The sequence below is a fragment of the Heterodontus francisci genome, chromosome 32, assembly GCF_036365525.1.
Source record: "Heterodontus francisci isolate sHetFra1 chromosome 32, sHetFra1.hap1, whole genome shotgun sequence".
Lineage (NCBI taxonomy): Eukaryota > Metazoa > Chordata > Chondrichthyes > Heterodontiformes > Heterodontidae > Heterodontus > Heterodontus francisci.
In genome coordinates, this window is record NC_090402.1 from 19,640,091 (window position 1) to 19,655,513 (window position 15,423).

The 15,423-nt window shown below is 42.2% G+C and overlaps 1 protein-coding gene across 3 annotated transcripts in view; it reads left to right on the forward strand.

Annotated features, from left to right (window-relative positions):
* garnl3 (GTPase activating Rap/RanGAP domain like 3) overlaps nt 1–15,423 on the forward strand; it is a 455,189-nt gene that overhangs the window by 375,835 nt on the left and 63,931 nt on the right. For all 3 annotated transcript variants that reach the window (XM_068012410.1, XM_068012409.1, XM_068012411.1), the window contains 2 exons: nt 8,998–9,109; nt 11,527–11,625. In XM_068012410.1, coding sequence (XP_067868511.1) covers nt 8,998–9,109; nt 11,527–11,625 — 211 coding nt within the window. The remainder of the gene's footprint in view (nt 1–8,997; nt 9,110–11,526; nt 11,626–15,423) is intronic.

Below are 15,423 nucleotides of genomic sequence, written 5' to 3' on the forward strand. Positions count from 1 at the left end.
TGCAAAGCTAGGCGAAAATGCAATCCATCTGTTTTGCAGGCCCAAATTTCTGTTCACTTCAGTGAAAATGCACCCACCTGTTATACTTACATCATAGAGTCATTGCAACACAGAAGGAGGCCATTCGGCTCATCGAGTTAATGCCAGCTGTCAGTAGAGCAATCTAGTCAGTCCCATTCTCTGGAGCTATCCCCATAACGCTGCAAGCTAATTCCCCTTAAGTGCCTATCCGGTTTCCTTTTGAAATCATTGACTATCTCCACTTCTACCACCCTCTTAGGCAGCAAGTTCCAGGTCGTTACCACTCGCGGTGTAAAAAAACTTCTTCCTCGTGTCACCCCCTGCATCTCTTGCCCAAAACCTTAATTCTGTGTCCCCTAGTCCTTGTGTCATCAGCTAATGGGAACAGCTTTTCTTTGTCTACCTTACCTAAACCTGTCATAATCTTGTACACCTCTATCAGATCTCCCCTCAATCTCCTTTGCTCCAAGGAGAACAACCCCAGCTTCTCCAACCTAACCTTGTAGCTAAAACCCCTCATCCCTGGAACCATTCTGGTAAATCTCCTCTGCACCCTCTCAAGGACCTTCACGTGCTCCTAAAGTGTAGTGACCAGAACTGGACACAGTACTCTAGTTGTGGCCTAATCAGAGCTTTATCAAGGTTCTGCATAACTTCCCTGCTTTGGTACTCAATACTTATATTTATGAAACACAAGATCCCATATGCTTTTGCTAACTATTCTTACAATGTGTCCTGCCACACTCAACGATCTGTGCTCATGAACTCCAGCTCCCTCTGTCTCTGCACACTCTTTAGAACTTTTCCATTAAGTCCATACTGCCTCTCCCTAAATGTATCACCTCTTCTTATCTTCTCTGTATTAAATTCCATCTGCCACCTGTCTGCCCATTTCGCTAGCCTATTTTAAGTCCTGTTGCAGTTCATTTGTATCATCCTTTTTGCCACATCTCCAAGTTTGGTATCATTGACAAATTTTGAAATGTTACTCTATATTCCAAGATCCAAGTCATTTCTATTTATATATAAAAAAAGCAGTGATCCTAGCACTGACCCTTGGGGAACACCACCGTCTCCCATCCTCCAGTCTGAAATACAACCATTTGCCACGACTCGCTGTCTTCTGTCCTTAAGCTAATATTTTATCCAGTTGGACACTGACTCTCCTATTCCATGAACTTCAATTTGGTTAACCAGCCTTTTATGTGGTGCTTTGTCAAATGCTTTCTTAAAATCCATATAGACAACATTCACTGCATTCCCTTCTTTAACCTTCTCTGTTGTTTCATCAAAAAATTCAATTTGTTAAACATGATCTGCTTTTTACAAATCCATCTGACCCTCCTTACTTAATTCAAACCTCTCCAAGTGCCTGTCGATTTTTTTCCCTGATTACTGTTTCTAACCCTTGCCCACCATTGACGTTAAACTGACCGGCCTGGAGATACTTTCTTGAACAATGGTGCCACATTTGCCACTTTCCAATCCTCTGGCACCTCCCCATATCTAGGGAAGATTGAAAGATTATGGCACTCCCTTCCACTATCTCCACCCCCACCTACTTCCCTTAGCAACCTGAGATGCATGCCGTCTGGACCTGATGATGCATCCACTCTAAGCTTAGCCAGCCTTTGCAGTACATCCTGTCTATCAGTTTTCACTCCATCCATTACCTCTACCATCTCAGCTTCTATCAATATTTTGTCAGCATCCTCTTCCTTAGTAAACATTGATACAAAGTACTTATTAAGTATTCTAGCCTTGCCCTGTGCCTTTAAGGATATGCCACCTGCTTTGTCCCTAATAGGCCACATCCTGCTTCTTACATGCCTGTAGAAGATTTTTGGGTTACCTTTTATGCTGACTGCCATTCTATTCTCATATCCTCTCTTTGCCAGTCTTATTTTCTTCTTCAATTCCCCTCTCAACTTATTGTATTTGTCATAGTTCTCACTTGAAGAATTTACGACATTCATCATATGCCTTCTTTGTTTTGTTTCATCAGATTCTCTATCTCACTCATCATCCAAGGTGCTCTGGCTTTAGGTCCCCTGTCTTTCCCTCTTTTTAGAATGTACCTAACCTGTATCTGAAATATCTCTTCCTTAAAGATCACTCATTGTTTCAATACAGTTTTTCCTGTCAAATTTTGGTTCTATTTTTTTCTGGTTAGATCCCTTCTCATCCGATTGAAGTTAGCTCTCTTCCAACTTAGAAGTTCTACTTTAGAATGTTCTTTTCTCTTCTCCATTACTAATGTAAACCTTATGATATGATGATCTCTCTTACCCAGTGTTCCCCCACAGATACTTGGTCCAGTTGGCCTACCTTATTTCCTAGCACTAGATCTAGCAATGCCTCCTTCCTGATAAGACCAAGAACATACTGGTCAAGGAAGTTCTCCCGAACACATTTCAGAAATTCCTCCCTTTAACATCCCAGTCGATATTTGGGTAATTAAAAGGTTTTCCTGGTATCGGGCCAATGATGTTTAGAGTAGCAAAGCATTTACTGTTTGCTAACTTCTGATTAATCGAAATTAAGAACTTTGTTAATAGAAACCGTGATTGACAAAATAGCCAAGAAATAACTGCTGAAAAGTGTGGTTTTAGTTTGAACCAGCCCTACGATGTTCATTCTATTTGGAAGGCATGTGAATTTTGGATATTTCAATCTCAAATATCCATGTTCCCATTCTATTCCCAAGGCAGGGAGATAACAGCAGGAGCCAGGATTGCCAGAAATGTTTTTTTTCTCACTCCCACTGCGAGATTAGTTCACACTGAAAAAGCTGATCTCTATCAGCCTCCACCCTATCCCCAGTACCCAGTGCCAAACCTGAGAGAACCACCCAAGGGTGATCCAATGGCAACCCAGCACCACTCACAACTGCAGAAGTGAATGCAGATGCCAACATGTGGGCAACAGCTGCAGTGCTGATCTCAGGTAAAGCTTTCTGCTTCAGAGTGAATAGAGAATCTGCCTGCTGAACGTGCTCTTGTTGCCGGTGGCTGGATACAGTAATGAGGGCTGCGTCCAACATGCATGCACTCCACTTACCAGCATAGTCTTAAGTTTAAATGGGAGCCTTTCTACCAAGTTCTGCACGCTGATCCCATGGAGATTGGAGAGGATGAGGGCGAGATCCATTTAGGAATCCCTTTGTAACCTGGGAGCGGTGGGGGGTGCTGGTGGTGGTGTGGGAGGGTCCTGCATCAAAGGAAGAACTTCTTGCCAGCTGTCAGGTCAAGTGTTGTAGACATGTGTGGGGGTGGATAGGGGGGGAGCTTCGATGTGGCCGATCAACTGATAGAACAGCTGTTACAGCACCAAGTAATTGTGACGGCAGGAGCTGGGGAAACTCGATAGCCACTAATTTCCATCAGCCTCTGGGAATCTCCTCACCCCACTAACTCCCCAATATAGATGTTCCACTGCATCTCAAGGACATAGAAGGAAGTCTTCAAGCTATAACGGAGTTTTAGCTGGCCTGTAATGTCCTCCACAGATAACTTTGTTTAACAAGTTACATGTAGTGCTTTGATCAGTTTAGCCTTGCGTTTACAAAGCAGTTTTCAGGATCCCACATGACAAATGTATTTCTGTAAACCTTTTTTTTTGGGTAAAATGACTGGAGATACTCTGTTTCATTTTTAATCAAAGGTTTTGTAGAAGTATTTCTTAGGAATGTTATGTGATGATCATCAGAAAAGGTAAGGATATTTTGTTTTAAATGTTTTATTTTGTTCTTGTTTCGTCCTGAGTGCTGCTGGCTGGCATCAACAAAAAAACACCCATCTGATTAATGTAGGCAATGCTTTAATGTATGTGCGAGCCCATCAGATTAGCTGATGTATATGTTCTGTGTGCCTTTCTCTGAAAATCATTTTCTTTACTCTAGAGAGTTTCTGCTCAGTCAGTCTCCTAATTTGTCTTGATATTGTCTATAACCTGACCTGAAGCCATAATTTATCCGTGGTGAGACTGACTTCAGTTCTCATTGAAGGGAGACATCAAGCCACGACTTTTAGACAACCTGGCCCCAGATGATGCTGTGGCTATCCCTACATTTTGGGCATGTACCTGCCACTTCAGAATAATATTGAGATGTTGGTTGTAATAACAGTAGAAAAATAAAAATTAATAAAATTTACATCCCACACATTGTAGCCCACTCAACATGGGTCCTGATGTTAACTTGCTGCCTAACTAAACATATGAAAGGGTATAAGAAATCTCTGGCAATTAAAGAAGGATATTGCATGGATGATTAGATGTGTTAGCTTATTGGTGGGATAGCAGCATGGCAGCTAAAGGAAGGGGGGAAATTACCTTGGTGTTAAAACATACCTTGCCACCAATTAACATGGGAAAAGGATGTGTGTGAGGTCAGTTAACCACCCATCGAGTCATAGGATCTTACAGCACAGAAGGAGCTGATTCGTCCCATCTCCCATCTATGCCAGCTCTTTGGAAGAACTATCTAATTAGTCGCACTCCTTTGCTCTTTCCCTTACCCCTACATCATTTTCCTTTTTAAACATTTATCCAATTCCCTTTTGAAAGTTACTATTGAAATTGCTTCCACCACCCTTTCAGGCAGTGCATTCCACTGCTACTGCCCCTCCTGCTGGTGGAAACAAGATTCTCCCTACCTACTCTATCAAAACCTGTCATTATTTTGAACACCTCTAGTAAATGCCTTCTTGACCCTCTCTGTTCTAAAGAGAACAATCACAGCTTCTGTAGTCTGTCCATATAACTGGAGTCCCTCATCCCTGGTATCTTTCTAGTACATCTCCTCTGTACCCCGTCCAAGGTCATGACCGCCTCCTCAAAGTGTGGTGCCCAGAATTGGACACAATTCTCCAGCTGACGTCCAACCAGTTATTTTTAAAGGTTTAGCACAACATCTTTGCTTTTGTACTCTGTGCCTCTATTTATAAAGCCAAGGATTCCAGATCCTTTTTTTTAACAGCCATATCAACCTGTTCTGCAATTTTCAAGGATGTGTGTGCGTGACACACCCCCAGGTCTCTCTGTTCCTGCACTTCCTTTAAAACAGTACCATTTGCTTTATATTGCTTCTCCTCATTTGTCCTTCCAAAATGCATCACTTCACACTCCTCTGCATTAACTTTCACCTGCTTTGTATCTACCATTTGACCAGTCTGTTTATATCCACCTGAAGTCTGTGGCTATCCTCTTCACTGTTTGCTACATTTCCAAGTTCTGTGTCATCTGCAAACTTTGAAATTATGCCCTGTCTACCCAAGTCCAGATCATTATATATCAAAAAGAGCAGTGGCCCTAATCATTAATGCCTGGGAACACCACTGTATATTTCCTTCTGGTCTGATAAATGACTGTTCACCACAAGCTTCTGCTTTCTGTCTCTAAGCCAATTTTATACCATCGCAACCACTGCCCCTTTAATCCATGGGCTTCAATTTTGATAGCATCTATTATGTGGCACTTTATCAAATGTCTTTTGAACATACACACAAAATCACTGTCCTCATCCACACTCCATTATTTAATGAAAGATCTCAATCAAGCTTTGCGAGACACAACACTAATCAGTGCTTACTGTCATCTGTTAACCCATGGTTTACCACGTGACAATTAATCTTTGCTTGGATTATGGCCTCTACAAATTTCCCCTCTACTGACATTAGGCTGACTGGCCTGTATTTACCAGGTTTATGCCTCTCCCCTGTTTTAAACAGGGTTGTGAGATTTGCAACTCGCCCATCCTCTGGCACTGTCTCCATACCCAAGGAGGATTGAAAGATTGCAGCCCAGTGTACATTGCAAATTCCTTTAAACTATCAGCCCTGTTTGTGATAGGAGCCCATTTTTATTGCTGAGCTCATTGGCTTTGTTGCTCTGTGTACATTTGCAAAGAGGTTTATGCGTGTGTGGAGCATAGCCTCCAGCATGGACCAGTTGGGGCGAATGGCCTTTTCTGTCCTGCACAGTCAATGTAATTCTGTGTAAGAACGAAAAGGTGCAATTCACTGAGTGCTTAAAAGTACAAATGATGTATTTATACTGGGGATAAAAAGCACAATAACATTCACTATATACTGACAGGATGACCTGGGTGAGTTTATCACATCCTTGGGTCAATTGCCAGCCAGCAGCACATGGGATGAAGGCGTAAAAACTATTACTTACTCAAAAAGAAGGAACAATGTAAAGTGTTTTTGTAAAGGAAAGCTTAGTTATATTTGAAATATTTCTTTGCATTGTTTGATTAAGTTGTGCCAAGTTTGTTGATATAATTCTATTTAATTCTCTAAATGGTTAGGTTTAGGAATTAAACTGCAAATTGCAATCCAGTGTAGAAGTGACTAAGCTGCTGTAAGCTCCAATCTTTCACTGGGCAGTTTATCCTTTCTTCAGTAAGTCAGAAGGGCTAGCATTAGACTAGCATTCCAGCACAGAGCTGATGGTCCGAATGTCCTTCTTCACTACTGTATGATTCTATAGATGGGGAGAGAACAGGAATAAGGAGAAGCTTTGCACTGAGCACATCCCATAAACTGTTTTGCTAAACGTAAAGCTTCTATTAAGTAGCTTATTTTCCTGTTAATACTTTAAAAATTGTTTTCAATGTGCAAACAACTAAGTGGAACAAATGTGCAAAAACCAGGGTGACGAGCCCCTTCCCCCTCCCAAACAATAGAACCTGTAGCAAGAAGAAACATAATATACAATACAGCCGGGCGAAGCAAACACTTCCTTCATATTATGTGACCTATTTAGAATAAAGCATTGTTTTAAACGTGCTCTGGGTTGAATAATGAAACTGGGGAAGGATTCCTCTCTGCGCTGTCTGTGATTAAATTGTAAACGTGCTCTTTTATAAATGGGTTTACAGTTTTGATGCAGTGCAGTAGGAACACAGAGGAAATTGTTCCCCTCATTGGCCCAATGAGCGAGCAAGTCTCCATTTCTACCTATCCAATCATTTGAATTAAACCAATACAGAGAATATAGATTAATGTGGTGCCCTTCAGAGTGACATTTCCTTACCAAGATATTCCACAGGAGTTTGAAACTATGTTACAGGTTTCTGTTTAAGATGCAATGGTATATTGAGTTTCTAACACACTTTGGACTCTAGATAGTTGTTTTAACTTTTGTTGATAATGTAAAGGGTCGATATCTGATCAGTCGCCAGTTATATGCCTCGCCCGCTTTTCCTTTCTATTAAATTCAACGGGCAGACAGTGCCATAACGGGCAATGATGCCATTTGCCCTTTGTCATTAGAAAAGTTAAAATTACCCCCTAAGCCTGAAAGCTCTGCGTGCATCTGAGCTTGGACTTCATTAATATTGGACAGCGATCATGTGTATATTCGTTTCTTTTTAATATGACTATATTTCTGAACGTGTCGTTCCATTTCATTCAGAGCATCCGCTCAGTGAAAGGTAAGTGCCTGAATGAAGGTGGGAATCTAGGAGGCCGAGGGGCGACCTAATTGAAGAGTATAAAATTGTGAGGGGTTTAGATAAAGTGGATAGGAAGACCCTGTTCCCCTTGGATGAGGGGCCCATATCCAAGGGGCATAGATTTAGGGTAAGATATACGAGGGGATTCGAGGGGAAACTTTTTCACTCGAGGGTGTTGGGGGTATCTGGAACTCACTGCCTGAAGTGGTGGTGGAGGAGAAATCCTCATAACGTTTAAAAAGTGCTTGCTTATGCATTTGAAGTGCTGTAACCTACACAGCTACGGATCAAGAGCTGGAAAGTGCGTTTTGACTGGATGGCTACTTGTGGGCTGGCGCAGACATGATGGGCCAAGTGGTCTCCTTCAGTGCTGTAAATTTCTATGATTCTGTTGAGTATACCACAATGATTCTCAGCCAATCTCAACCTCTTTGTCCATATCCGCAATCTATTAGTTCCTGTAAGTTCTTGTAAAACATGGGGTTGGTTTTTTCTCCATTGTATTGGCCAAAATCAGCAGAACTTGAAGAAAATTTAGATTGGGAGGCCTACCTTTACACCCAGGCCTTTACCTGGGCCAACTTGGATTCCCTTCCACCACTGCCACAGGAAGTAGGCCATCCAAACCCAGACTTCCCTGCTGCTGGTAAATGATGACAGAGGAGAAGACAAGGCTCGGGTGCCCATCCAATTTCCCTTCCTATCCCCAATGCCACTGCCAACCCCAGGGACCACTAGGCGGGGCTGGACCCAGAGGCAACAGTGGCAATTGGGGAGGGAGAGAAGCTAGTAGTCAGCTCCTCTGCCCTTATGACCCCTCTTGCCTCTTCTTAGAGGTCATGGAGAGTCTTGTTAAATGTTAAAACTTACATTCGGCATTTGTGTATGGAGCACTCACTGAAAAAGGCCTGAGCGTTCTGACAAACACTGTTTTAAAAGTTTGTTTGTGGTGGTCGGACTGTGGAGAAAGGTTGGAATTCCAAGAGCTATCTTATCAAAGCCTCCCTCTGTTAGTATTAGGTTTAACAGAATAACTCCAGCCTGTATGAGGGGGATGGCTGGGGAGAGGCCGATTGATTCTTGGGTTTGCTAGTCAGGGACGCATGTCATTGAGCAAGTGCAGTGCCCTCCATCAATCCTGCCCAAGGAACACTGTATACCCGCTGTAAGGGGAGTCCGAACATGTATGGGTGTCGGACTGTGTAGAGTCTGTAGCCCACTTGCTGCTGGCTACTGCTCGATTTCCTGGGTGTGAAAGCGGAGGGCATAATAAGCAGCAAATGTGCTGACTAAGTTTGTGAACAGCTCATGTTCCACCTTTCAGTGGCAGCATCATTATAAAATGGAGGGTATGGAGGTCAAAAATAAATGCACTCATTCTACCTTTCAGCTTCGAAGAAATGGATTTATGTTCTTAAAGTTATCTTAATTATTGCATTAACGTGTGGCACCATCCAATTCTGTGCATTGGGAAGATAATCTAAATCGCATCCTTTGTGTACTTTGCCTTCTAGCCCTGGGAGCCTCAGTGTTTCTGCAGCAATTTCCCCTTCGAAATCATCTGCAGTGATTCTTGGGGACAATCGTTACTAATCTCCACAGACGCTGGAGTGTTATTGTTAGACGGTTAGTGTCTCATCAGTCTCGAACCAACATTTAGTGTGAATCACATGTCGCTGTGTCGTAACCTCATTTGCGTGTGCAAGTCCATTGTCTGTTTCCTTGTACCAGCTGGTTCACATGATTCGCATCAACCTTTATTGCAGTCAGCTTTCAAGTCAAAGTGGGGGGTCTGCTAAAGGTGGATATAGCACAGTGCGGATAAAGCGCACAATGTGGTACACAGCCCAATAATTAATAGACTGACTCTTTCTCCTGAGTTGTTGTAACTGTTGACTTCATGATTGTATCTGACAAGCCCATTCTGAATATTGACTAGGACCATTTGCATTCGAGTGTGCACCATCGCCTTTTGTAGAACAGCAAATGTAACTGGGATTTTCACACTGAGCGGGTGAACAAAAATATTTGTGGATTCAGTCTTTGACGCTGAATAACATTGCCACTATTGTAAAACTTAATTCTCATTGGAAATGTGACAGGAAAGTCATGCATCCCACTAAGCCACAAGCTGCTTACGATGATTGGAGTTGTTTATCACAAGGCCACTTAGTTAGCGGTTTTTGCAACTTGCAGCCTGTAGCACGGTGACACCACAGCAAACACGCGCTGGAAAGTTATTGGAGTTTGTGGGGTGACGTAAGATACAACTGGGTTCTGCTGTTCCATTACATAGCACATGCAGGGTAGAGCAGGTCACAGCAATGAGCAGTTCTGAACAATTTTAACTTCATGAACACCATTTCCCTTATAAAGTGGTAGTTTGTGTCATTTGATTCAGTGTGCTGTTCTCCAGCAGTCTAAGTTCTAATTGAAAAATATCTTTCCACTGTGAGTTTTTGGGATATATTCCCCATCCTCATAACTAGAGGAAGGTATTCTTGTTTCAAAAACCCTGCAGTTTTAGACTTCATTTGTTTACCTTGTGTTTATTTACATACAGTGTTAAATGGCTCAAATTTATCCAAAAGTATTTCCCCTTATTTTTCAAGAATAGAAATTCTCACATTCCACACGTCAGCTTGATTTGAAATGCAAATCTGCTTCATCTTAAAACTCTGCCTACAAACTTTGGTTATTTTCAATGTGGTTTTGCCGAAACAAATACTCTTACACACAAACACACCCACACATGGACAGACACACCCGCAGATGCACATGCCCACACACCAATACGCACACACAGGGAAACACACCCACAAACCTTAACACACACACATAACAAACACACCCCCACTCAAGTACATGCACATACAAGCACATAAACATGCTCACACATACACATGCATTCACACGCACACACATGCAAACACACCCACACACAAACACACACATAAGCACACCCGCTTGCATCCCCATACAAGCATGACCCAACTCAAGTACATGCACACATAAGCACAAAAACACACACATGCTACACATACATTCACATACATGCATGCACACAATCACATGCATACACAAACACACCACACAAACACGTGCTCACACAAGATCATACTCAAGCACAAAAACATACACATACCCACATGCAATTACATGTCATACGCACGTGCACCTGCACACATGCAAGCACACACACACATGTACACGTCAACATCCTGGTCCGTATTCCATCTGTTTTAGTGAGATGAACTCTCCTTGGTTTTATGAAACTGAAAGTGATTGTGAAACAGTGGGTTATAAGTTACCAATCGTTCTTTAACATGTTTTGAGATTAAATAATAAGCCTTCTGTTTTCTGTGACAGAATACTAAACAATATTCGCATCTTAAACATTTGTACCGAGTAACTTTGCATATTCTGGAAATTAAGTTAATTGATATTTAATTGAAACTACTGGCTGGTGAAGAAGTCCTGACTGTGCTGGTTGGTGGGTTTGGTGGTTGAGCAGGGCTTGGAGTCACCAAGGGAAGGGGATGTACTCTGATTGTGTCCTCTCCCTCTTACGGTGCAGTTCACTTTTGCATCAGTCTGAGCGATGAGTCTGCCCTGACTGTTGATCTGATGTCTGGGCCCACTATAGTAATGGTGCAAGATCGGCAGTATAACTCCAGCTTGGGATGTTTATCTATACACACAACCTGCCTGTTACAGCCTTTAATGTCTTTTTCTTTTGTTTTAGGTGTATTACATTTTTTTTGAAGTTGCATTATATCTTTGATACAAGCTGCAAAAGTAATGCCGTGCTTCCAGTCCAGCAGGGAGTTAGTTTGGAGACTGTTGACCTTCACACAGTGTCGCATATCGCACTGAGGCCTTAAACAGTCATTTTTAACTCTCCAAAACTGATTGGTTGTCCAGAAACATTTTGTCCTTGTTTTACTTCTTTTAGATTTGCTTTAGACAACAAGTGTTAATTTTTTAAAAAATGTGTATTAGACTTGCTTAATTTCAGCGCTGGTTGTTTCTCCTTTATGTAGAGGGGCAGACCCCGGTGCCAGTCTTTGACAGGACGCTGCCAGTGAAACAGATGGACATTTTGGAAACTCAGGATCTTTTGCTCAGCAGAGCCGACAAAGGTAAACTCCAGCAGGATTTGTCAGGCAAGGCCGGACTTTGGCTGACGTGAGTGGAAAACATGCAAGCGTGCAGATGCATCTTATGATGCCCACACCCTGCTGTGCCCCATCGAGGGACTCATTGGTGATGCCTCTTCTAGAGATTCACCTGGCACCATCCCTCTCACGAATCATCCATTCATTAAAATTTAGGGGATGTTGGGCTTTCTATCTGCCTGCGGAAATATGACATTACACAGTGAAACGCAACAACTGACGGGAAACTGCTTTGTGGCTGTCTCATCGAAAGGTTTCTTTTCAATGTATCGCAGAATGCTCGTTCATGCTCACAAACTAGCTTTATAATTGTGCCAATTACATAAAAAGGTGTTAACAGTGACCCAGCAAGCTGTGGCAATCTTTAATCTGCAAGCTGTTTTGAAATGATAAATCTTAACATTGAAGTTTATTATGTATAAAAATGAATGGCTGTAAAGAACGGGGGAATGATATTAGTTCAAGGTTTTGACAGGTGTATGCAGAGTTTACACTGGACTATTAAATGAAATGATTACATGAGCATTTCTTGCTGCCATGTTTTATAATTGAAAACTGTAAATGCAAGAAACTATAAAATAACCCCTAGATTGTATCAGCTACAGGAACTTTATGTAAGTGTTACAATTATTTCTATGTTATCATGTCCATCAACTTGAAGGGGTATTTGTCATGCCTTTGTAAAGTTAATGTGTCCCTGCAGAATGGCAGAATCTTAGCAGATTCAAAACCTGAAAAGTAAATAGGACAAATTGCAAGGCTTGCACAATGCCACCCTACATTTCTTGCTCTGTAACTGAGTATATATAAACCAATGTTAACGTCAGCACCTTAGGTCGAACCCTCTTCTGACTGTCTGACTCGCCCCTTGACTCTCAGTGATGGAAAATGTCAAGTATTTTAAGAGCTGGAAATATTGCAGCCTGGAATGGAGGAGAAGTCAGCAAGTTCATCTCCGTGCCAACAACTGATTTCATTGCAAGCTGTAGAACAATCCTTGGATGCCGTTACAGTCTCCCACAGCCTCTACCGGTCTGGGGAGGCGGGACCTCCTGCAGAGGCCTCAATTGCCTAATCAGCAATCAGATCTGCATAGTTTTGGCATCAGTTTTACACAGGGATGGTCAGGGTAAATGGTCACCACATTATTACAGGACTGCTGAAGAGCTGCCACACTGAGATGTTCTGGTTTAAGGCCTCAGCTGTGGCTCAGTGAGTAGCACTCTGACCTCCTGTGGGTTCAAATTCCACTCCAGTGACTTGAACTCAAAATCTAGGCTGACTGTCCATTGCAGTACTGAGGCAGTGCTATGCTGTCAGAGGTATCATCTTTCAGTTGAGACATTACATCAAGAACGCATCTGCCTTCTCAGGTGATTGTAAAAGGTCCCAAGGCAAGGTTGGTGAGCTACAAGCACAAATAGCAGTATAGGAATATGGTCTTGTGGCAAGAATAGAAACGTAGCTTAAAGATGGTGAGGACTGGGCACTTAATATACAAGGATATAAAATGTTCAGGAAAAGGTAGAAAAGGAAAAAAGGGAGTGGAGTGGCAGTACTGATTAGGGAAGACATTGTTATGTTGGAATGAGGGGGTAATGACAGAATCTATTTGGTCAGAATTGAGAAGCAAAAAGGGTATGATCACACTACTAGGAGTATTCTATAGACCTCCAAATAGTGAGAGGGAGATAGAGAGGAAAATCACAGAGATGTGCAAGAACTATAGAATGGTGATATTGGGGGACTGTAATTACCCAAATATTGATTGGGATACTGTTAGAGTAATGGGTAAGGAAGAGGAGGAATTTCTGAAACATATTCAGGAGAACTTCCTTGATCAGTATGTTCTCATCCCAGCTAGAAAAGAGGCATTTCTGGATCTGTTGCTGGGAAATGAGATGGACCAAGTGTCTGTGGGGGAACATTTGGGTAAGAGCGATCATCATATCATAAGGTTTAGACTTGTAATGCAGAAAAGCAAGTAACGATATACAATAGAACAGCTAGATTGGAAGAGGGCTAATTTCAACGCAATGAGAAAGGACCAAAAGGAACCAAGGATTCACAGGAAAAACTGTAACAGAACAATGGTTATCTTTCAGGAAGAGATGCTTCAGGTACAGGCTAGGTACATTCCAACAAGGGGTGAAATGTAGGGGAACCAGAAAACAGGGGGGGCTCCTTGGATGATGAAGAAGATAGAGATTATGATGAAACCAAAAAAAGAGGGTGTACGATGCACGTCAAGTGAATTTGTAAAAGGCAGATCATGCTAGACTAATCTAATTGAGTTTTTTGATGAAGTAACAGAGAAGGTTAATGAAGGGAATGCAGTGGATGTTATCTTTATGGATTTTTAGAAAGCATTTGATAAAGTACCACATAAAAGGCTAGTTAACAAAAGTGAGGCTCATGGAATAGGAGGGTCAGTGTCCAATTGGATAAGAAAATTGGCATAAGGACTGAAAACAGTGAGTCGTGGTAAATGGCTATTTTTCGGACTGGAAGATGGTAGACAGTGGTTTTCCCCAAGGGTCAGTAATAGGACCACTGCTTTTTTTCCTATATATAAATGACTTAGATCTTGGAATACAGAGTAGAATTTCAAAATTTGCCAATGACACCAAACTTGGAGGAGTGGCAAACTGTGAGGATGATATGAACCGCCTGCAACAGGACAGTGATAGGCTAGCAGAATAGGAAGACAAGTGGCAGATGGAATTTAATACAGACAAGTGTGAGGTAATGCATTTTGACAGAAGGGATAGGGTGAGGCAATATGTATTTAATGGCACAGTTCTAAAGAGTGTGCAGGAACAGAGAGACCTGGGGGTGCATGTGCATCGATCTTTGAAGGTGGCAGGACATATTGAGAGAGTGGTTAGTAAAGCATATGGGATCTTGGACTTCGTAAATAGAGGCATTGAGCAAAAAGCAGGGAAGTTACTTTATAAAGCTTTGGTTAGGGCCCAACTGGAGTATTACATCCAGTTCTAGTCACCACACTTTAGGAAGGATGTGAGGGTCCTTGAGAGGGTGCAGAAGAGATTTACCAGAGTGGCTCCAGGGATGAGGGAATTTAGCTACAAGGCTTGGTTGGAGAAGCTGGGGTTGTTCTTCCTGGAACAAAGAAGATTGAGGGGAAATTTGATAGAGGTGTATAAAATTATGACAGGCTTAGATAAATTAGACAAGGAAGAACTGTTCCTATTAACTAATGGTACAAGAACTAGGGGACACAGACTGAAGGTTGTGGGCAAGAGATGCAGGGGGAATATGAGGAAGAACTTTTTTACGCAGTGTGTGGTAATGACCTGGAACTTACTGCCCACAGGGTGGTGGAAATGGAGACAATCAATGGTTTCAGAAGGAAATTGGATGGGCACTTGAAAGAAATAAACTTGCAGGGCTGCGGGGATCGAGTGGGGAAGTGGGACTGACTGGATTGCTCCGTGGAGAGCTAGAGTGGACTCAATGGGCCGAATGGCCTCCTTCTATGCCATAAATGACTTCATGACACTATTTTGAAGAAGAGCTAGGGATTTCTCTCTGGTGTCCTGGCCAGTATTTATTCCTCAATCAATGTCATTGTACAGATTATCTGGTCATTATCTCGTTGCTGTTTGTGGGAGTTTGCTGTGTGCAAATTGGCTGCCACGTTTCCTACATTACAACAGTGACTACATTTCAGAAGTCCTTCATTGTCTGCAAAGTGCTTTGGAACATCCTGAGGATGTGAAAGATGCTACATAAATGCAA